This window comes from Echinops telfairi, unplaced genomic scaffold, assembly GCF_000313985.2.
Source record: "Echinops telfairi isolate 266 unplaced genomic scaffold, ASM31398v2 ScPeMD7_22;HRSCAF=79, whole genome shotgun sequence".
In the NCBI taxonomy this organism is placed as follows: domain Eukaryota; kingdom Metazoa; phylum Chordata; class Mammalia; order Afrosoricida; family Tenrecidae; genus Echinops; species Echinops telfairi.
Genome location: NW_022103919.1, coordinates 1,983,523 through 2,007,836, shown reverse-complemented (window position 1 = coordinate 2,007,836; position 24,314 = coordinate 1,983,523). Strand labels below are relative to the sequence as shown.

General features: G+C 49.5%; 2 protein-coding genes across 2 annotated transcripts in view; one reads left to right on the top strand and one right to left on the bottom strand.

Annotated features, from left to right (window-relative positions):
* The window catches only part of ANGPTL2 (angiopoietin like 2), a 33,073-nt gene extending 12,078 nt beyond the window's left edge, over positions 1-20,995 (top strand). Inside the window, exons 2-5 of the mRNA XM_004713301.2 lie at positions 1,075-1,927; positions 15,356-15,549; positions 16,378-16,648; positions 19,226-20,995. Of these exons, the coding sequence (XP_004713358.1) occupies positions 1,111-1,927; positions 15,356-15,549; positions 16,378-16,648; positions 19,226-19,425 (1,482 nt within the window). The 5' untranslated portion in view covers positions 1,075-1,110 and the 3' untranslated portion in view covers positions 19,426-20,995. The remainder of the gene's footprint in view (positions 1-1,074; positions 1,928-15,355; positions 15,550-16,377; positions 16,649-19,225) is intronic.
* Positions 1-24,314, bottom strand: part of RALGPS1 (Ral GEF with PH domain and SH3 binding motif 1) — a 353,981-nt gene that overhangs the window by 131,188 nt on the left and 198,479 nt on the right. The window lies entirely within an intron of this gene.

Genomic DNA, 24,314 nt, shown 5'->3' with positions numbered 1-24,314 from the left:
ACACCCATCCCCTCCTTCTTGGCCTAACTCCTACTCATCCCTCAAGGGTCAGTGTACAGGTCACTTTCTCAAGGAAGCTTTCTTGACCTCTCCGAGTAGGCCAGCTCCCAGGTCATACCATTTCATAGCATACAACACAGCTGCTTCACAGCACTTAGAAATTGTAATGATGTATAAGCTCTTTGAGGGTAGAAGCTGGGCCTGCTTTGTTTCCAGCAGTAGCTCCAGCAGCTAGCACACAGTAGATGTCCAATGCGCAGCCAGTGAAGGAATAAATGGTCCAAGAATAGAACTGAAACAAATCCCAAAGCACGTGTCTGTTTTTTGCTCCTGTCTGATTTCATCACGTTGCAGTGATCGGGACCATGCAGTTACCGGCTATTGCAAATATTTGGATTTAGAGGAGCTCAGTTGTTTGTTCCTGTTTGGGCTCTGTAGCTTGGCTAACACACAAACTACAGCCATGTGACCGGACACATCCTCCCACTGATAACGCCCACTACAAACCAAACACACTCTATACTGTCTAGCAGCTCACTCATTTAACAGAGATTTGCCAGAAGTCTGCTTAGACAACATCCCAGGGGTCAGACACAGCAGCTGGCCTCACACAGCTTCAAGTCCTGCATAAGAGCTATATATATATATAAATCTACGGCTGCTCACAACTGTGACAGGTGTTACAAAGTCCAGGGGGCTATGTAGAAGGGGGAGACCAGTCTAAGAAGTCCAAGGTAGGAGGAGAAAGGAAGCTGCCGCCCAGTGCGGTTCTCCGGCTGCAGGCTAGGAGCACAGCAAGAGGGCTGTGGGCACAGAGCTGGCTTCCGGAGCCACAGGGCTGTTGCCTTAGGTCTGCAGATATCTCATGTCCCTCCCTTTGACCATGTAATTCTGCTGGGGCCTCTGTCCCCTCCCATGGTTTCCAGAGGGCTTGCCCTCCTCTCTTGACTCCAGGAGAGTAGAGCTGGCCCTCCCAAAGATGCGTTTCTTAGGAAGTTTTACCTGGAGAGAGGGCTGAGGCCACTCACAGTGATTGGGCTATCACTGACTTTTCCATTCTGTTTCCTTTCATAGATTTTACTCACAAAGGAAATTCATTTTGCAAGGACCATGAGACGGCTGTATGTGGCGTGCTGGTGGCTGGGACTGCTGGCCGCTGTGGGAGCTGCTACGGGCCAGGAGAATGGTTTTGAGGGCTCAGAGGAGGGCACGCCAAAAGAGTTCATTTACCTGAACAGGTACAAGCGGGCTGGTGAGTCCCCGGACAAGTGCACCTACACCTTCATTGTGCCCCAGCAGCGGGTCACGGGTGCCATCTGCGTCAACTCCAAGGAGCCCGAGGTGCTGCTGGAGAACCGCGTGCACAAGCAGGAGCTGGAGCTGCTCAACAGCGAGCTGCTCAAACAGAAGCGGCAGATTGAGACGCTGCAGCAGCTGGTGGAGGTGGACGGCGGCATCGTGAGCGAGGTGAAGCTGCTGCGCAAGGAGAGCCGCAACATGAACTCCCGGGTCACGCAGCTCTACATGCAGCTCCTGCATGAGATCATCCGCAAGCGGGACAACGCGCTGGAGCTCTCCCAGCTGGAGAACCGAATCCTCAACCAGACTGCCGACATGCTGCAGCTGGCCAGCAAGTACAAGGACCTGGAGCACAAGTACCAGCACCTGGCCACGCTGGCCCACAACCAGTCGGAGATCATCGCACAGCTGGAGGAGCACTGCCAGCGGGTGCCCGCGGCCAGACCCGTCCCCCAGCCGCCCCCCGCCACACCCCCCCGGGTCTACCAGCCGCCGACCTACAACCGCATCATCAACCAAATCTCCACCAATGAGATCCAGAGTGACCAGAACTTGAAGGTGCTTCCGCCCACTCTGCCCACCATGCCCACCCTCACTAGCCTCCCGTCCTCCACAGACAAGCCGTCGGGTAAGTCCTTCTCGGATCCTTTTCCATCTGGGCCTCAGAGTCGCCAGAGTAAGTGGGGCCAGAGGGGGGCCGGCTTCTTTGGATGGGCGCTTGGAAGCAGCGCTAGGAAGGAAGAAGAATCTAAAAAGAGAACAAATGTTCTCAGCATGTGAGTAGAGTCCAAAGCCTTCCATTCTCTAGGCTCCACAGCTGATGGTCTGTGCTGGCTCATAGGAGGTCTTCCTGCAAGCCTGGGTCTGCCAGGCTCCAGGGCCAAGCCTGGCAGTGAGCAGGTATTCCCTAAAGACGCCAGCAAATAAACAGCAGGCCAACAAAGGAGACAGAGCTATCACTTTAGATGTGTGATAAACACAGTGCAGGGACCAGGGATGGGAGTACTTTCTAAAGTCCACAAACTTCCTAGAACCTGCTGCTATCTAAACTTCTCAAGGACAATTCAATAGCTCCTTCAGTATATGTTGCCTCTCAAATGTGGTAATTCCCAGAATGCCATTTGGGGGGAAGATGAGGGTTGCTGATGGAGAGGAAGAAGCTGCTGTAGGTTCTGAAGCTTGACCAGGAGACTGTGCTGGGTATTCGCATGCGTATGACACCATTAACCCCTGCAGCTCCAACTCATGGACAAGTTGCCTGAAGCTCTGAGAGGTTAAGTAGCTTTGCTTATGGGCTCAGGCTCCTCAAGCTAGGTTTCATTGACGCTGTTTCACTTGTGCTGGCTCCCCTGTGCTCTAGGGCTCTGAGCGTCCTCTCTCTTGCAGGGAGGCAGGCTCCCCTGAGTGAATGTCAGCATGCACCCATCCTCACGAAACGGAGCCTGTTTCCATCCAGGACCCGACTGGGCCTTCCAAATGGACCGTCACATAAGAACTAGAGTTGCCTGTGCAGAAACGAACCACTTATCTGCAGTCAGGGATTTGGGTGCCATGGGGTTGTCATAAACAGGAAGCATTTTTTCCCTGGGAAATATCCTGTTGTACTTGACCCCTTTGGAAATCGCCACCAGTACTGGGAAGCACGGCTTCTTGCTAATCCCAGAAAACACTGCACTTGAGGGCGGGAGGGTGGCCAATACAAAGGACAAGGGTGGCACTGTGGGCAGGTCTGGGGTCAGCGGGGGTGGGGAAGGCAGATACAAGAACTTCAGCACCTTGAACGAAAGGCCTTCACTGGAGGAGGGGGAGCTGCGGTGCGAATACGTGTTTTAGAGCCAACTAATCTAGGTTTAAACCAGGCAAGTCACTTTGTCCCTCTGAACATTTTGTCCCTCTGAACCTCATCTGTCGACTGAGGATTAAAATGGGGCCCACCTGAGGATTAGGTGAAATACTGTGAGCATATGTGCACACGTGTGTACACACACACACACACACACACACACATACACACGCAATGCATCGAGTACAGTGCTTGTCAACAATAAATTTCAATACATAGTAGCTATTCATCTCCTTTGGTCTTGATCTCTTTATCTTAAAACGAGGAAATTGAAATATAGAGTCTCTCTCTAGCTCTGATTCTCTGCTGCTGCTGCTGACTGCCCCATCTGAACATGCGTCTGTTTTAAATACAACAGTCCTGAAAGGGAGGGCAGGCTGTGCTGACGTGTCTTGGTAGAAGACCCAGAGGGTAAAACAGACCCTGGAGCAGCAAACGAGGGTTCAACTGCATGTCAGTTATCATCTGAACGTGAGGCAGGCTGGTCTCAATGGTTACTCACTGGGTCTTCTTTCTCCCAAGTATCTCTGGTTCCCGACTCAACAATTCCAGGACATTCCTGAGCCTGACCCCAACTGCTCAGCAGGCAGCGTACGACTGAATACCTGGGCTTGCATACAGGCGCCAACCCTTGTTAATTGTTAGCTCACGATAAAGTTACTTAATTCCTCTAAAGTCTCAATTTTCTCCTCTGTAAAATGGGGACTGACGTCCTTTACCATCACAGAATTGTCCTTGGGAACGCAATGCCATCAACTATGCCGCAGTATGCCATATGGTACAGCTACTCTGTGCCTATCAGTGCTAGATAAAGGGGGCAGGTGAAAAACTGGTCCCTGGCCTCCAGAAACTTCATCTGGTGGAGGTGGCGGATGCCTGGATGGATCTGGGAGCCATTCAGTGCCCATTCATGCTCTAGTGTGACAAAGGCTCTCTGGGAGGCCACATTTTTCAGAACATCATGAGAATTTATTTTAGGTTAAGAAGTACCTGAAATCAGGAATTTGGTGAAACTGGTCTGCGTGGTCATTGAGGCAATATCATAAGGTGCTGGGTGGCCTACGAGAGGTGTGTGGGAGTCTTTGGGGACACACTCGGGTGGCATGACGGAGTCTGTCTAGAGTAGAAGGGAAAGGTTGGCAGGGGGTAAGATTTTCTGCACCACATCTTTACAGATGTGTAAGAGCTCACCAGGTAAATTTGGACGTTTGGAAGCCAAGTTACTCGTGAGGGCCCCTGATGGAGCAGGAGGCCGTGTGCAAAGGCCCAGGAGCACTGGGCTGCTCCTGACATCTCGACTAGTTCTGGCCGCTGCATCTTCAGTGTGACAGGCTGCGGCACAGGCAAGGGAGCCTGTGCGCTGTGTGTGATTCCATGACTACTGTCCTCACCACACCCCTCTCTCCCCACTTAGGGAAGCACACTGGCACGGGAGAAACTTGGATGTGCTAGAATGGACTTCCCTCCCTCCCATCCTCTGCTCCTCCTTTTTTTCAGAACATCTAGGGAAGTGCTCACAAATGTTGGTACCTGATCATTGGTGACAGTCTCCTGGTCACCCATACTCGACTGATTACCTACACAAGGCTGAGCTGGCTTGGGCAACATTGGGTGGGCACCACCGGGAGAGTGGCTGGAGAGGGCCCTGCCTACTCCAACCAGAGTCCTCCGTCAGGCTCCAAGGGGCTGATGTGGGCATTACCAGATAGAACCAAGACAGCCAAACACCAAAGAGCCCTTATCAGGCCTGTTCTGAGCGCTTGCCAGGCTGGCGCTGGTCTTGGAAGACAAGGCCCTCTCTGTGCTCTCTCCCTCAACACAGTCTTTGTTCCGAGGCAGCACTCAGCCAGAAAACACCTTTGCAATTAAACATCTTTGCACCCAAGCCTTGGCGTCCCAAAAAATCTTTTGTTGGGCAACCTCAGAGCCATGGCTCTTTTCCCCATTGTCTGAGCTGCTCAGCCCACAGCACACCCTTTCCCGGGGGACTGAGAGAGCCATGGTGTGCTTATCTGAAAATGCACTCACTGGCGTGTTCCCAGCCAGAGGCAGGAACCGACTGGCTCCAGGCCAGGCTGAGAGCCTGAAGCCGACTTGGGTAGCAGCTCCGCTTCCCTGGCCTCTCACCTGTGTCTCTCCTTGCTTACTCACAGCTGGCCAGGCTAGTTCAAATGTTGCTCATGGGGAGGCTTGGGCCATGGGTTGCTACTGCCTCCCACCCACCCCACTCCCCGCCCCCTCCATCTTCTCTTCCTAGACACACACACAGCTGTCAATCAGGTCTGTAAAGAGGAAGTTTGTAGGGGTCATTCTCAAAGATGCAGAGGGAAAGGACAAGGCTGGTATCTGGGCTCTAACACTCTCCCATCACCATGGAGAGCCGCATGCATGTATACAAGCCCTCCTGGTGCAGTTGCATGCTACAGACCACCAGGGAAGAAAAGGCAACGCTAGCACCAGCTGACCCCAAACGGCTTGTCTGAAATGACTTCAGAGACCGAAAGGAGTATGTACTTCTGTAGTAGCTGTTTTCTGGTAGAAAGAACACAACCAGCTCAGTTGCTTCTCACTGTTAGCCCACAAATCTCTCTCACACACACATTACAACCTCTCAAATTGACCAAGTCACAACCAGTCCCTAAACTTGTAACTTCTAGGAGACAGAGGTTCAGAAAGGCTATGTAACTTCCCCGAGCTTACACAGCTGCTAAGTGACTCAGTCCAGACTGCCTTAACCACGTGTGGGGCTCCCCACCCTGGGAAGGGTAGAAGGGAGTGTGGGAAAATCACCCTCTGAGTACTTGACTCAGCCCCAAGTCCCTTCCTGGGACGCCGTTTCGTGGTACCAGGCTCCCACTAGCGCCTTGAAAAGAGTTCCAGGGACAGAGCTGGTGACATGTTGTTAGAACTCTCTGGGTTCCAACAGCAAAGGAGCAGCCACTGAGAACCTACCCACATCACGTCACCCACTGCCCTGGCCAGCTCTCAGACAGAAGGCCCACTGTGCACTTCACTTTCAGTTTTTATCAAATCTGAACACACTCTCTGGGCATGGCCAAGTCTCGAGTCCTGATTTCCTGAAACATGTTAGCTCTAGATACAGAAATACCTGTCGATTGGATCTGCTCTCAGGGCCACATTTGGCAGTAACTAGATTGCTTCACTAATAACCCAAAGCCTATGTAGAAACCACCCGGCCCTCTCACAGATGCATGTAGCCAGAAAGGTATTATTAATTTAGATAAGCATGTTTTCCTAGATAGACTTCCCACCTCGATATTTCATATCCCTCTATAAGGTAGGAAATATATACGTTAAATTGTGGTTCCCTAGCTTAATGGCACGTCTTAAAATAGAAAACGAATAATACCACACTGTGGTTTCCATTCTTTCTGGCAGTCAGCACTCTTCAATCCTGGTTCAAAGGGGTCCCATGTGCGTGCAGATCAGCTCAAGCAGACCGGGCTTCAAGCCCAAGCCTGTGCAGTGATGGAGAATTCGACTCAGCTCGCTCACTGCCATTGAGTTGATTGACTCATGGGGAGCCTACAGGACAGGGCAGAACTGCCCCCGTGGGTTTCCAAGACGATAGGCCTTGTTTTTCTCCAGCAGAGCAGCTGGTGGTTTTGAACTGCTAACCTTGCAGTTAGTAGCCCAACCATGTAGCCCACGGTGGCACTCTCACGATGGCGAGAATGACTTCAAGCCACCACTGCTTCCGCCTGAAGTCACTGAGGCTGAGGGAAGCCCCACACCCCCATTTCCTGCCCCCACAGCTTGTGCTGTTTCCATTACGCTACCCAGTTGTGGTTTTTTATCCATGAAATTTTATTGTTAAACAAAATAAATATCCAAAATTCATCACAAGCTATGTAATCCAGAGACATTTCAAAGAACATTCTTTGCTAGTTTCTTCATAAACAAAAGCTAGTCAAGTTCAAGAAAGGTCATCTTCCTTCTTGCTTTGCTTTCTCTTCTCCGCCTCCTCGGATACCTTAGGGGACATATCACAAAAAGCCTTTTGAGTGTGATGGAAAGCTCGCCCTCCGTTCCTCAGGCAGTTTTCCAAGGAGGACACTGGGCTACACGCTCAGCCCCAGCCAGAAGAGAAACTATCAGCTTGTTCCTGCAGAAGTCTGATGGTCTGTGGCCTGGAAATGCCTGCTGTTTAGTACTGGGCAAACCAACCTGGAGGTGCTCTGGGGCAGCTCACTAGTCACTAAATTAACTGCTGTGGTGAATTTGTGCTGCAGGCGACCATAACCCTAAGATGCCACACAGCAAAGATAAACACGGTAGAATCAAGGTGACTTCAAACAAGAGATCATTTGAACCAAAGCTGGTTGAATGCACTGGACACAGTGGTACAATCACACCATGACTCTATGAGCCATGAGAGGCACTTCCCAGTAGTTTTTATCAGCACTGGTGAAGCAGGTGAGACCTGCTTCATCATGGCCGCTGCCCACCTCCCTCCCCCTGCCCCCTGTGCTGACAGTGGAAGGAGACAATTTAGATAAGACATACACCTTGATGGCCCTGGACCTGCACCTCAAGAGGAGCCCACATAGCTACAGGGCTGTGAGTACTTCGGTGTTAACCTTTCTAAACAAAGAAAAATTTCTCTTAGATTTCTTAATACTATTAGTTAACATTACTTTGAATATAAAGAACATTTTTGCTAAGAAGATACGATTTTGGTTTACATGACAAACACTACAGTTTAAAAAAGAATGGTGAAATTCAGCCATCTTAGGTGCTATCTCTAGGGTGACATCTAAAAGAACAGAAAATCCAGTCCCGGCACACTCCGAGACAGGCTGTGCAGGCCACCGGGCTCTCCCACCGGCTGGCCCCTCTTCCAGGGCTTGCTCTAGATGCTGATGGTTCCATCTTTTGTTGGGGGCCCTGTTTCCAGATGAATTTATAATATTGGTTCTCAAACGGGAAAGAACAGAGCTAAGAAGATGGAGGGGCTGCGGCAGCCCAATCCTGAGGATGGAAGCAGGCATGGGAAGCACAAAGTGGCTCGGCACTAGACCGGGAAGTCCAACACTGCCTTGCCGTGGCTCCAGACCCCAGCAATCCCAACATGGTAGGACAGACAGAGCTGAAGCCTGATCCCACATAGTCCATTTCTCAGATGTATGAATTCCCTACCTACCTACCTACCTACCTACTACCTAATCTCCAAACCCACTGCCATGAATCAATTCTGACTCACACCAACCCTACATAGAGTTGCAAGACTGTAAGTCTTTATGGGAGCAGCCAGCCTCAACTTTCTCCTGTGGGACAGCTGGTACATAGCACCCAACGCCTAACCACAGTCTTACCAGGATCACCCCCCCTCCCACCCGCCACACACACACATACATATATCTGTATACAACCATACGAATCCCAAGGAGGGGTAAATAGCTCTTCTGTGGTTGAAGAAGACTTCCTGGAGGAGGTGATAAGGAAGACTGAGGGGCTATAAAATATTCCACTGCCAGGAATCCTCAAAGACCATGACCAGGCTTGATGCAAAAATCCTGCTTTCAGAAAAAGGACATTGTATGTACCAGGAATTATGTATCACTGTCATGTAATCAAACCCCACGCATGACAAATGGGGTTTGTAAAATGGCGGAAAAGATGATAAAGAGAGCTTTGTAAGCATTTAGGAAATAAAACGATGATCAAAAATTCAACCCACGTCTAACTAAGCTGATCCGTCTTGTGAAGGGTTTACCGGTTGGCATACCCCCATGGGTAAGTGTCCAGTATCTGTGGGTTGCAGTCAGAGGTCTGATAAGCTCTTCCACGATGTGCCCGCAGATGAGTGAGTCTTGGTCATGTCTATCACTGGGTACAAGGAGCTCCCTCCTCCAGGGGGTCTCGGGGCCTCACTCCCACCAATCCCAGAGACGTAAAAACAAACAAACAAAAAGCCTGCTGCACCTGGATAATCTAATCTCATTTTAGTTTTCGTTCCTTTGTTTTTCACTGCTTTGAAGTTGCTGTTTCCCCTGCACAGACACCCTGATGGAAACTGAGAGCAGGTGTAATGCTGTTGGATGGGCTACTTGAGACGTACTGTAGCCAATTTCTGCTTGAGGTCAAATGGCAGAAACAGGATCCTTTCAGCCTTCACGGGCACTCAGAACTTTATTTGGGAGGCAGGTCTTGGAGTGTATCAAGTGCATTGAAATATACCAGCCTCAAACAGCCAATATAATTTTTACTGGTAAAATTTTTAAAGGATTTTAAGAATTTTGCTTTTCAAATTATTTGGCCAAGAGTAACTCAATTAATTTATGGTTGGCTCGATTTCTCAGCAAATATCGGGCAATGCTCAGGAAGTCTTGGGAAGTGAGAAAAATCTAACCTACAAATTGTTTTCAAAAGCAGTAACGCTTTTATGAAGACTAAATTCAACAATTAATGAACTTGACAAGATGTTAGGCTTTGTAGCACTTCATTACCCACTTGCAAATTTTGATTTTGCAATTTTCTTTTCATGATTTTGAACCCATTAAAATTTTTTTAGGCCTCAAACATTTTCATAAACTTCTGAGAAGCGTGTCAGCCCCAGGCACTGTGCCCACGGCATCTGAAGACTACAGCTACCTCAGCAGGGGCTTGAATATTTGGATCTTTTCCCCCAAAGGAGCAGAAATAATCTGTAATATCAATTGGTGGACTTCGAAGGGACTTGAAATACCTTTGGAAATATCTAAGATGTTCCTAAGTTTGGGTAATCAATTATGCTCTGGCTCAGTGAAACGTGATGGTGGGCAAAGAATATACCAAGTATGTCCAGAATAAAAACATAATTTCCCCAAGCCTTCTGGATAAACGAGCCTCAAAGCATAATCGCCCCACTCCACCCCCACCCACAAGGGCCTGTCCTGCCCTCCCATGGGGCATCCAGCAAGCTGGGATGCTGGCTGGGGTGGGGATTCATACCTAAGGCATCCAGATGCATGAATTTGGCTAGGAAATTGCAGATTCAATTTCAACAACTCGTCATTTCTTCTGTTACAAAAATGTCTCAGGGAGTAGTGCAAAGGCTTTTGGAGAGACCATCGGCGAGCACCGTCACTGAACACAGTATGCCTGCCGTGCTCATGCAAAAGCAGAATGTGTCTCAGTGAGTGTGACAAAGGTCCCCACTCAGGCCCGGGTGTGGATGAACACATTCAAAGCAGCAGCTCCTCGGAAATTTCCCACGTTGCTGGTCTCAGCCTCTCTATCTGGCCATATGTGTCCAGTGACTTGAGGCTAGCCTTACGGATAAAGAGGCCTGGCAGATTGCTGGCTAGTCACGCGATCTGGTTTAGCTCACAGCCAAGAAGGACTCCGCTCCTCTCCCCATGCCTCAGGGGTCACCTCTGCCCATACCCAGACCTTACTTTCCCCCTACTTCTCTCCAACCATCAACTTATCAGAGTTGCCGATCTGTTTAGCCAGAGCGCCCCAGGCCTGCTTCTGGAGCTGAAAGCTGAGGCAGCTCTCCGCCCCACTTCTCTACTGGACCTGGATAGGTAAGTTGGGCTATAACTGGGTCTACAGAACCAGCCATCCCAGATGCACAAAGCGGATGTAACCCTTAGGCCTGGCCCCACTGGAGGCCTCACTGGAGGCTCCCATTCAGCTTTACCAGAAAAGACTTGCATCCAGGGAAACGAGCCCTCAATCAGCCCAAAGAGTGGCTCCTGGTTTCTCTGATGGATGTGTTTATTGTGTGCTGGATCCCTCTGTCAGGAACCTCCCAAAGGAGCAAAGAACTGGGGAGGGAAACCCAGGCGCTCCATCCCCATCACTTATGACACTTAGCAGGGCTCTACCCTGGAGCCCAGGGAACCCATTTGCCAATAACCCTTGTTCCCCAGGCCTCCTGATGCCAAACCCTCCATGCTCTGCACACCCCCACGTGCTACTCTAGGAGCCACAGAGATTCAACTCGGCCATGGCAGCTGCACTTCCTTTCCCGTGGAGCATGCCTGCCGCAGCTCTGCTGCAAGTATAAATATAGTCTTTATAGAGATGAGGCTGGAGCAGCCATCACACTCCAAGCCTCGGTGCTGCTGGGTTAGTGTTGGCCTGGTGCGCCAGGCAGAGCTATCCTTTCAGAGGAGGAGCCAAGTAAAACACCGCCCAGCAAAATATACTTTGCACTGTGCCCCCGTTGAAAATGCAGTTTCATTGGCGCGCACGCGCGCACACACACACATGCCAGTCTTCATCTCAAGATCGCTTTGTGGCCTTCTCTACTAAAGCTCTGACTTTGAAATCTGCCTCGGTGGGAAACATCTATGAGTAAGTCATCTTACGCTCAATCTTTTGGACATTCCAGAACAAAATCACGACGCCTTAGGCAGATACAGTTAGTGATGTGTGTGAGAGAAAGAAAGGAATAAATCAACTTCACCGAGGGCCTGCTCTGGCTGGCGAAAGTGCTAGGTGTTCTCTCAGGTGTGTGAGCCTCAGAAAAGGTGTGGTTTTCTCCATTTCACAAGAGAAGAAATGGAGGCTCACCCTGAAGCCTGCCGAAAGCCACCAAGATCAGACTCCACCTACACTAGAGCCCAAAGCTCCTGACCTCAAGTTTGGTGTCTTTCTTTACCACCACCACCACCACCAACCTGCCCGCCCCACTTTTTGCCATCATGAATTCTGGACTCAAAGCCACATGCCCCACTGGACCCTTGACAACGGCATGTCTCTGTAGCAGCCATAGGCTTTCATCAAAGAGGGTAGGGGTGTGGGCTTTGACTCAGTCATATTAATAATGTCACATGGTCACTCGCCCCCCCCCTTCAACTTTTTCATGCCGACTGTGTTCTGACAACTTTTCATCCATCATTTACATTTCTGACTCCCCCTGAGTCCTTTAGGTAAGAAGGGAATCGTTGACAGTGCTCTGAGGGTTTCTGAGGGGAACAAGAGTTTGAAAATGTGGCTCTTGGTGAAGGCTAATGAGTCCTGGGTGGCAAGTAATGTGCAGGGTGCAGAGGACACAATGAAGATTTGATTCTAAAGAGAGAAAATAATAAATGCTTCTTCACTATCTTACATCCGCCCCAGGATCTGGAAAAATGTACCCCAAAACCTTAAAGAAAATAAAGACTTGTTCAATTGCTTTATTTTTTTTAAAAAAAGGAAAACAACTTCTACATCCTAAAGGCACAAGAAATAGGCAAAAGACACTTAAAAGTAGATATTAAAGAACTAAATCAACAAAAAAGCTTTAGATTCTAGAACTTTATCAAAGAAGAACTCTACATTAAAAATGGCTTTAACTTGCCTGACTAGCCAAGATGAGAAACAACCCCGGAGAGAGAGATGCCAGCCTGGGTCCACATACTGGACCTTGTAACCTTGGGGCTATCACCCAACGTCTCTCTGCTGCAGTTCCTCATCTGCAGAAGGGGACTGTACAGCCCATGGCATCAGGGTGGTCGTGCAGACAGGGCTTGGAAGAGGGCCTGGCACATAGTAAGTGTTCGGTGCGCGTTGGCTATGATTCTACTGGTATTGCTGCAACTGTAAAGAGCTCTGGTGGTGCAAGTGATTAAGCATCCAGCTGCTAACCGATAGGTCAAAAGCTCCAACTCATCAGCTGCACCTGCAACTGTAAAGAGCTCTGGTGGTGCAAGTGATTAAGCATCCAGCTGCTAACCGATAGGTCAAAAGCTCCAACTCATCAGCTGCACCGTGGGAGCAAAGACCTGTAATCTGCTCACACAGAGCATCCTACGTGCTCACTAAGGAGCCTGAGTGGTGCTGTGGGATAGGAGTTGGGCTGATGACAGCAAGGCCACTAGTTCAGACGTGCTAGCTCCTCCGTGGACTAGGAGGCTGTCTGCCTCCATAGACTTTAGTCTCAAAAGCCCTCAAGAGAGGCACCCTGAGTTGGAACTGACTCAGTGGCTGTGGGTTTTGGTGTATCGTCACTATGAGTTGGAACTGACTCGAAAGCACACAACAATGACTTGTACTTCTCAGGCAGAACTCTTTAGAGCTAGGAGTTCATAACCTGGGGCCTTGAGTCCATTCGACATCTGAAACAATGCAAAATTTTGTGAGTCTCCGCATGTCTCCGATAGAGGGTCCAGCACTTTCTCTGACTTTTCAAAGGGATTGATAACCCCCAAACATTTCATAATGCCTGCCTTTTAAAGAGACCCCTGTGTGGCAAGGTCAAAGGTAAAGTTGAAACCATCCAGAGTACACTCACAAAAGCAGCTCAGGCTGGGAGCCAAGAAGCCTACCTGCTACTCTTCCAATGGCCGCCACAGCCTCCCCCTACATGACACCTTCTTCAAAAACAGCCTTTACCTCTGACATCTACCAAGCGCCTTGCGAGGGCTCAGCAGTAGGAGGTCTGGTGGCTTATTTCCAGCGGGTGTCACTTTGTGGGCTCCCGCCAATCTTGGGTCACAGGCACCCGAATCGAGCAGCCTCTCGTGAGCTCTGATTTGGTGGGAGGCCCCCACACGACTGGAGCGCTCTGCTCCAGCTGTCGGGGACAGACTCCCATTCTCTGCCCTGCTCTCTAGGGCTCTGGGCTGAACACAACTGAAACCATTTACGCCTTCAATGAATGCTCCTTCTGGAGGTCTGGCCTTCCCCTCCCCAGGGCAGATCCTGAAAGGGGCGGAAAACAAGAAGTGGCACAAGGCATCGAAGGAAGCTGCTGCTGGTGCTACATCTGTTGCCCGGCGTGGGTGTTTGGGGTCCTGCCCATTTGCTGGAATCTAAGTATTGGGGGCGTGGTAACTGACTGAGAAGCCTCTCCCTGGAGCATAAATGGAGGAGCCCTCCGGGTCTGTCAGTGGTAGGAGTCCAGAGCAGCCTTTCTTCTCAGGGCCATATTGGGCACTAGGAACAGAGAGAGCAACAGACAGCTCCTGCTTTCCCACCAGGTTCCAGGTGGGTGTCTTGTTATCTAGTGCTGCTGCGCTGGCTTTAACAAACCGAAGTTTGTTCTCTCGCAGTTTGGGAGTCTAGAAGTCTAAATTCAGGGGCCTCGCTCTAGTGGAAGGCTTCTTGGCTCTGTTGGCTCTGGGAAGGTCCCTGTCTCCTTTCAACATCTGTGGAATGGATGTTCTTGGGAGAGCTCCATGTGCCTTGGCATCAATCTTAAACTGGGTCTAGGAGGTTCTCAACACAGGGATTCTGGATCCAAGGGATGTGGTCTGCTGCCAGTTTTTTTTCTTGGTGGTAGTCAGCTCCCTGCACCTCTGCTCACTTCTCTCTCCTTTTTATGACCTCTTGAAGGGTAAAAGATGATTCCGCACACGCCAGAGAAACCCCCTTTAGACTGGATCAGGGCTGTGACCTGAGTATGGGTGTTACATCTCATCCTAGCTCTGGTACAACTAAATGGCTGAGTCAGATCCCCTCAATGGGGATCATCACATCACTATACAACTGCCAAATGAAATCATTACACAAGTGCAAACCACTGAGAGTCATGACCCAGCCGTATGGGCACCTATGCCGTGGGGCCATAATTTAATCAAACCTTAAGATGGTCACACACAGCTGGAAAGCCTGAAAGACCAAAAAACTCAAACCTTTCCCATGTAGCCATCAAGTGTGGACTAGCAGAACCCAAGCAACAGTCAGGAAAGAAGGGGAGGTTGATCTGAACAGAAAGCTGCGTGCAGCATCACTGGTAGGGAATGCCCCAGCCATTCATACACCACAGGGAGAAAGGGAAGTGACAAGATTCCTCTGTAAATTCAAGGTGCTACAAGTCAGGTGAGGTCGCTCCTCCCCTAACTAAACATCAGAGCAGCCTCCACTACCCCAAGCTTCCACTGCCCAGAGATGAGCCTGCCAGGGGCATAGACGCAATAAATACTGCTGAATATGCACACATTAATTAAAAAAAACAAAGTGAAATTTTCTTAGCACTTTTGATCTTACCCAATCTCAGTTGGTAAATATTTAAAAGGGAGCTGTTTTGATTGTATTCATTTTAAGAGAGTTGAATAACTAAATCCTTTGAAAATTCAAAATTTGAGGGAGACTGTGGCTTGTTGAGAGTCTGGTCACTGAAGTCTGTACCTTCTTGGGGAGGGACTGGAAGGTGGCACACCTGCCAGAGGTTGTTGTCTGCTTGGAGTAAAGCCAGGTAAGGATGGTGGGTCAAAGAAATGTGGCTCAAGCAGTGGGCAACAGGCATGTGTGACGTGTGCACATCTGTGCCCCCAGGCCCATGGAGAGACTGTCTGCAGGCCCTAGAAGATGGCCATGACACCAGCTCCATCTACCTGGTAAAGCCAGAGAATACCAACCGCCTCATGCAGGTATGGTGTGACCAGAGACATGACCCAGGAGGCTGGACCGTCATCCAGAGGCGCCTTGATGGGTCCGTCAACTTCTTCAGGAACTGGGAGACATACAAGGTGAGAAGTGGCAGAGCCTGTCTACGCTGCTCACGACACAGCTGTCTTACCCAACAGAGACCTGAATGACTAGCAAAAGAGCCACTGGGAGGGAAGGTGTGTGTTGACCTGGTCAGGGCTCGTATGGCCCTAAATGATGAATACCTGAAAAAAGATGACTATCTGTAGGGCTATTTTTGCAAACCCACCAGGCTCGGTGGGGAGCAGCTCCATCCCTGGCTGCTGCTAGCCGCCACTGCAGGATGATGAGAGTGGAGTTCAGACCACAAAGCCGCACAAGACAGCCAGAAGTAGAGAAATACTAGGTAGGGAGTGGCCCCTCACTCCACTCTGGGTCTGACGAGCACCTTCCTCTGAGCTAGCGTTTCCATGGAGCCAGAAGGTTCTAGGAGAACCTGCTGCCCAATAGGCAGAGAACTGCAATGATTGTCAGGGCACCCTCATTCCCAGGGAACTGAAATGTTCAGTCTTGTAGTAGGAAAGCCTGCTGGGGCTCATCCATACACCGTTCCTTCCCGCTGAACAAAGAGGTGGTAGTAAGGATGGCGAGGACAGCGGGAGGCCGCCTTCTTAGGTTCTACCTTGGTGGTCCTCCTGATCAGCCTGCGTCCTTGACCTTCTTTTCTTTCTCCACCACCTCCTAATTCAGAAGTTGCTGAAGGCTCAGTCCTTGGCCATTTCCTCTTCCCTTTCCATATCCTTTCTCTTAGAGGCAGTAACGCACAATGGTTTGGACTGGGTTTTTAGTGCAAATCCTGGCTCAACAGCCAGCCCTGCTAGCCGTGAGCACTGCACTGACCACACTAATGCTCTCCGGGTTTTCCCCAGCAAGGGTTTGGAAACATTGACGGCGAGTACTGGCTGGGCCTGGAGAACATTTACTGGCTGACGAACCAAGGCAACTACAAACTCCTGGTGACCATGGAGGACTGGTCTGGCCGAAAGGTTTTTGCCGAGTACGCCAGCTTCCGCCTGGAGCCAGAGAGCGAGTACTACAAGCTGCGGCTAGGGCGCTACAATGGCAATGCTGGTGACTCCTTCACTTGGCACAACGGGAAGCAGTTCACCACCCTGGACAGAGACCATGATGTCTACACAGGTAGGATGGGTGGGTTCCGACCCAAGTCTGACCCAGAGCCCCGACTCTAGGGTTTGGATCCTAAGGCAGTAGGCAATTAAGCCAAGCTGCTCCAGCCCTCTCTTCCCTGCCTCAACTTCCTCTGCCGGTTGCCACCAACACATTGGTCTTTGGGGGGCATGGATGCCCTCTGCATAGCTGGGCCAGGGTAGCATTTGAAAAAAAAAAAAAAAAAAAGGAACAAACGTATAGAAAACACATACAAGGTTGCTCTAGGCCAAGCCGACTGTTGTGCTGGGTCATGCACTCACATCCCCTCCCTCTCCGTCTGCATCATACTCTGGGTCACACTACACATCCCCATGGCCTTTAGGCCATTTAGCCTGGGAACAAGTGCTGGCCCCACCTCCTACCATATGCATCCTTGGACATGCTGCTTAATCTGCCTGGGCCTCGGTTTCCTCACCTAGAACTAAGGGCAATGCCTACGCTGCTGGGTGGTGAGAAAGTTAGAGACAGTGAACTTAAAGCACTTGGTCTGGGATGTGACATATAGTAAGGGGTTGATACAAACAGGCTGTCGCAACATGGTTGATACAGTTATGCTTACTGTTATGGTTACTGGAAGGAAGCTATTAAGAGGAAGCTACTTTGAAGAGATGAGATGATTCCTCTGAGAACACATGCCTCAAAGGCAGGACTTTATTAAGAAGGCCTTATTAAATAAAAAAACAAGTGAGGAAGAGAAAATTGTTAGCAGCTCAAATATAGTCTGGCTTGGAGTCCCACCATCAGATCCCTCACAGGCAATGCCTCGCCGGCTCCACACTCAATTTCTTCAGATGAGGGCCTCTGGGCCCTGAAAGGCTGGGAAAGCCTGTCAGGCCAGGCCCTTCTCCCAGGCTGGCAACATCTAACTGTTAACCCTGCCTCCTGGCCAAGGCGGAATGTGTTCTCTCTCATATGCCAACCCAGCCCCCTCTGGCCCCATCTTCCCATTCAGTCATTGTCTCAGGGTTGGTCCCTCCCCTTTGAGGGGTGAGCTGTTGGAATTATCTTGCACTTAAGGCAAGACCTGCTGGCTCCACACCAGGGGAGGAGCTGCAAGTCAAGACATGCTTGACTGGGTATTTCTCTCAACACTGGGAAACAGGTGGAACTCAGCCTGCCATGCCATGCAGACTCTCAACCACTACCACCACTGACAGAGAAGTGACCTTGGTTGAAGGGGCTCCTCCGGAGGAATGGGTCCTCCTTCTTACACAGCATGTCTTCTTAGGTGCAGGCTGCTAAGGCGTCCAGAGACATAGGGCAAGAAGACGACCCCTCTGGGGATCGGGATGCTGCTAGAGCATTTCTTGGGGGCCATGAGAGGAGGCAGGGAGAAGATGGTGCTGTGACCATACCTGTCAGATCTGTTCAGAAGAAAAACCAGTGGCTGGTGAGAAAGGGAACTTCAGTCCCTGGAGCTGTGTGGGCAGAGGTCACCCCAAGCACCAGCAAGCTGGGAAGGGGCCTCCACTGGCAGACAGAGGCTGACCATGGCTGCCTGAGAGTCGCCGACTTGAACACTGGTGTTGGTCCTTGTGGCCTCAAGTCCAGCCCAGCAGGAGTCCACAGAAGCTCCAGGGAAGCCAGGGCTGCTGGGTGCCTGGGCCTGAGTTTCCTTTCAAGCTTCTTGCTTCAGCCTGCCTGCTCCCACTTCCCTTACCCCAAGGTCTCAGGCAGGTCAAGGCCATCAGCAAGGCCACCTGCTCCACCAGGTGAATGTGCCAACTTCCCACTGGGCCCTAACACACACACCTGATGAGGGCAGCCCTTCCCCTGGGTAGGAAGTTCCCTCCCTAGGCCTAGTAAGGAAACTGACGGCTCCCCACCACCCCTAAGGGTAGCCCAAGCAGACAGCGGCTCCTCTCCTTCCTGTGAAGTACAAGGTCTCTGCATGCCTGCTTACACCTTGCCCACACTTTTTATGGCTGTTCCGAACTACTTGTCCTTGGCAGCAAAAGTCAGCATGGTAGGCCAGTGCCAAAACTTCTATGGAAACATCTTGCTTTGGTGAAATTAAAAAAGAAGAAAGAAGGAAAGACTTGGACAGAAGGCAGGTTGGGGGAGAACAGAGGAGTGTTTCACCTTAAACATTTCCTTTGTCATTCTACAAAGAGAGTCTTATTTCAACAGTCTGAACTCAAACGTTTCCAAGAAAACACGCTTTCCCTCCGCATGTCAGGTCTTTCCCATTCCCATTAAACCCCTGGTGCAGAGTTCTCCGCAGGCACTTCCTGTGCTCTCATCAGGTGTCCTGCCTGGTTCTTGCAGCAGCCCCGGGGAGTAGGTATTGTGTGCATCCTCCTTTCACAGGTGAGAACACTGTGGTTTGAGACACTAATCACTCAGCTAGTTGGCTAGAAAGCTGTGATTCCAAGGCAGATCTGAAAGGGTGCTCTCCAGGCCCCACCCACCTCAGACATTCTTGCCCCAAATACCTACCAGTGAGGGGTGGTCCTTGATCCCATCTCCACCCCCCACCCCGAAAACAATGGGCATGGGTAAAATCACCTCCCGCCATAGAACTACTCACGTCCTTCTCTCCTGCAGGAAACTGTGCCCACTACCAGAAGGGAGGTTGGTGGTACAACGCCTGCGCCCACTCAAACCTCAACGGCGTCTGGTACCGTGGGGGCCATTACCGGAGTCGCTACCAGGATGGGGTCTACTGGGCAGAGTTCCGAGGAGGCTCCTACTCGCTTAAAAAAGTGGTGATGATGATCCGGCCCAACCCCAACACCTTCCATTAAGCCAACTCCTCCTCCTGACATCTCGGGGCCACTGCCAGGGGCCCAGCCCAGCCGCACTGGGCCCAGCAATTAGGGCAACCTTGTGCTAGTTCACCTTGGGGCTGGGGAGTTGGATGCTGGAATCTATTCCCCAAAGTCCATGAGGCAGACAACGGAACTGAAATGATACAGTATTCTCTGTTCCTACTACCGTTCTTCACAGTCGACAGCCCCTCATATTTCCAGGACAGGACAGGACTGCAGACAGGCTTTTCTTTAAATCAAGTCCCCACCGCCACAATAAAAGCACAACTGAAAAACACCTTCATAATACATGTGTGTTGGAACCTACCTTGTACACTTTTGTGTACGCACACAAGTAGACACCTCAATACATATGCATTTAAATATATATCACCCAATGCATCTAGATACATATGTAGAACTACTCTGCAGACCCTGAGATACATATATTCAATTCCTAGGTGTCGAGTGGTGGTCACCAACAGCTCTGTTTTTGGGAGAAAACCCTTTCCATCTTGTGCTACTTCCATCTAAGAGCAGATCACACACTCAATTCAGAGCACATGCCGAGTTCTTTGCGGGATGTCTACAATGCTACTCCTCTCACACAGGGGCACCACGTGAAGGTATTTCTTAAGGAACCCCATCAAATTTCAAAGTATACTTTCTCCATTCTCAGGTCTTTTTGAATCCACCCACCCAGCTACTTACCCATTCAGTTAACAGCGCCGTCTATATATCAGTCCCTAACCACTCACTGTATTTCAAATCGTCTTTACTGCTCCCCTACTCATTCCTTACCTTTTCTATTGCAATGTCTTTTCTTCCAGGGAAGATTCCTTACCTAGGCGTAGGAAACAGCCTGGGCTCCAGGTTTCTGGTCAGGAATGAGAAGGCCAAGCTCAAAACCTAACCACTGGCCATAAAGACAATGTGCTCACAGTTTTGCAGTTTCCATTCACATTTCAGTCTACCTGTCATTTTTAACCTTCACTGAAATAATAACCTACCTGGCCCAGGAATTATCCCGTTTAAGAGATGTCATCCTCTGATCACAGGGATGCCCTAACAGCCACGGACCAAAGGTGCCATGGTCTCAGGCTGAATTCAAAGTCAACATCTCCCCCAAAACTGTACTTCCCTGGAGAAGAGGTACCACTCCAAATGAGAACTGGCCACATCTCACGAACAGTCAGAACTGGCCACAGATGCCTTCGTTGGTACCTTGCAGCCATCATGCAGCCTGATGGCTTCCGGAGTTCTGTCGGCCAAGAAGCATCAGACTCAGCCCGACCAGGACCTCTGCCAAGCAGAGAGCACGGGGATGAGTCCAGAAGACGAGATCCTCCTCAGTGGTCATGTGGTCATGTCGGGTGTTCGAAATGTTGGACAATTTGGTACTGTCTATGTCTGTGTGTATTACCTCAGCATTTCTCAAAAAGTGTACCATGTAGCATGTTTTGTGTATATAAAAGGGAGGATGGTTTGTGTGTGGTTTTTTAAAATATACTATCAGATTATCTTTGTAATGACACAAATCTGCAATAAAAGCCACCAGTGCTATTTGGATGTGTCTGTGCTACATTATTGTTTCAGAATAGCTGCCTGAAGCCTCCTCTACCAGTGTCTCTTTAAGTAAAATGCAGAAGAGATTCAGTACCTGGGGCACCCACTAAAATTGTTTCTATAACATTTGCTCTAGCTCTGACTTCCCCTTAATCCCTCAGGAGTCCCAAGAAGGCAACACAGGCCGAGAGGGCTCTCTGGTCCCACACCCAGCTCTGTTCTGGATGTCTCCACCAGACGCCCTGGAACCGATGTGCAGGCAAAGCAGAGAACACCCTAAACACCGTCCCTGCGTCTCGCCCTCCTCCTAAACTTCCTGTCCCACACACAAACAGTGTCACCATCTACTCAATTCCTCAGATCACAAACAAAACTTCTTCCTTCTCCTCATGGAGGCCAGTCCATTCCTGTACCGCAGGCTCTCTTCTCTGCCATAGGGTACGACTTCCTAGCTTCACCCTCAAGGACTGAAGGTATGCCCAACCAGGGACTCTGTGTGTCCACCCTGCTCATTCTAGTCCAACAGCCACACAAACCTCCTGTTTAAAGTAAAAATCTGTAGTTGGGGTCCATATAGTTCCAGGCACAGAAAAATCACAACACCACAAAGAAGGCTAAGAGATGCAACTAAAGAAAATCTCTGATCTTCTACCCTCTGAAAAACAAAACAAGATGTGGCCAAGATTGAAAGGCAAATATTAAACCAGAGAAAAATATTTATGTCTCAGATGGCAAATAGAGGATCGATACCCATGTTCTTCCCAAATCTTTTTCAAATAAGGAAGAAAGAGGCAAACGCTCCGACAGAAAACTTGGCCACTCTGACTAGAATGGCTAAGATTCTTTTAAAAAGAAGCAATGTTGGAGAGGATGTGGGAAAACTGGAACCTTCAGCCAGTGCTATTGGGAATGTACAATGGAACCTGTTGTAGGGAAAAATCGCTATTTCTCAAAAAACTAGAAATAGAATGACCATATGACCAAGCAATTTCAGTCCCAGGTATGTAAACCAGGGATCTCACAGAAGTGACACGAACAGATATATGCACTATGAATAATAGCAAAAGGTGGAAACTACCTAAATGCCAATCAACATGACTGGATGAGCAAAATGTGGTACATACATGCAAAGTTCCTTCAAACAGTTCATGGAAAATGGAATGGAAAGATAATGGAATTTTTCCACAGACTTTTCAAAGCCCCCTTATTACTCAGTCATTAAGAACAAGTTAGCTCCTAAGAAATCTTGCAAAGTGGCGAAACTGAACTCAACATTCTGTTCAGGAAAAAATAAGACAAATACTCTGTCTATTCTTATAAATATGACAGTAATAAGTAAATATACAAAGATATGTTCATTTAAAAAACGAAAACTTCCTCATTGGAAGAAGTACAGCCAGAATGCGCCTTAGAAGCAAGGATGGCAAGACTTCATCTTATGCGCTTTGGACATGCCAGTCCCTGGAAAGGGGCATCATACTTGGTACAGTGGAGGGTAGTGAAAAAGAGGAAAGATGGGTTGGCACAGTGGCTGCAACAATGGGCTGGAACATCTGAACAATTGTGAGGATGGTGCAGGACTAGATGGGGTCTCATTCTGTTGCACATAAGGTCACCATGAGTCGGAACAGGCTCGACAGTACCTAACAACAACACTGTTCATTGGTGTAATGGGGGAGGGGGCTATAGTCCCTAGGTAGGAGTCTCAATTTGTTGATGGGGACTGGAAAAAACGGCACCCATGTGGTGATGTTTGCACAGCTTGACCAATGTAACTGATGCCAATAAGCTGTACAATGAGGGGTGGCGGGGGGGAGGGCGGGGGTTGGGGGAGAGAATACACTGGCAAATACTAGGTTTTATATAAATTTACAGCAATAAAAGAAGGTGGGGATGCAGATAATGATACTAATGAGACAAAACCAATCACCTCACAAAATTAGTTTTCTTGGCTTGAAGGCTTAGCTCATGGTCTCAAGGGAAAATCTAGTCAAAACACCAAGAACTTAAAGTTGATGTTCTACCCCAGCAAGTAGTAGCTTAAATGTTTACGAGTGTCCTCTAAGATCCAACAATTTGCCTCTATCCATTTGGAACAAAGGAAAAAGAAGGAAATTCAAGGATGAGAGAAGGAAACAGACTACAGGGCTAACTGCCTCCAAGAACCACTGCTTCCTCTCTTCAGCCCAGACGAACTACAAGACGCATGGTGACCACTAGCAAACATACCCTTCAGGGGCACACTAGATGGAGCTTGACAGAAAGAGCATGCACTAGAACTTCAAATTCTGTTTTTGTTTTAATCATTTTATTAGGGGCTCCTACAACCCTTACCACAATCCATACATCAATTGAATCAGGCATGTTTGTACATATGTTGCCCTCGTTCTCTTCTAGACATTATTTTCTATTGAGTCCTCGGTACCAGGTCTTTTTTTTCCTCCCCCATCCCCTCACCACCCTCATAGAGTGTACATCGTTATTATTTTCATCTCTCACACCAACCGCTGTCTCCCTTCCCCCATGTTTTCTGTTGTTCTTCCCCCTGTAGAGGGGTGTATGGTTATGTGTTGATCATTGCAATTGGCTTCCTCTTTCTCCATTCCTCTCCCCCCGACCCTTCCAGCATCACCATTCCCACTCCTGGATTCTGTGTGTCATGAGCTCCCATCCATTTCTACACCTGTGTACATGTTCTGGTCTAGTTGAACTGGGAAGCAGCACTGGGGTCATGGTAGTGCGGGGTGAGGAAGCCTCAAGGAACCAGAGGAATATATTGTGTTTCAACGATGCTTTACTGCACTCTAATGACTCATCCCCACCCTGTGGGCCCCTCTGTGGGGAGATTGTTTCATTATCTACAAATGGGCTTTGGAACTCTGCTCCAGGCCCCCTTGTTCTCAACAATATGATTTTGCTTGTTATGTGTCTGCTGATGCCTATTACCCGGTCCCTATAACGCCTCATGATTGCACCAGCGGTGTGCTTCTTCCATGTGGGCTTGTTGCTTCACTGCTGAATGGCAGCTTGTGTAGCTTCAAGCCTTTAAGACCCCAGACACTCTATCTTCTAATAGCCGGGCACGATGCGCTCTCTTCAAATTCTTAAAGGCTCTAGCCTTTGTACATTAGGACTGGGGGAACCTTTGACACTACTGCCGTGAGTTGCTCTTCAAACCTTGGATTGAAATTATCCCCTGGAATTGCACACGATCTGATCCCGCCACACTGAGGCAAAACGCTAAGGGGGTGCAACAGAACAGCAAGGGAACAGAGTGGCGAGGTCCTAGGGAATGCTGAAGGTGGACTTTGGGCCAGGGC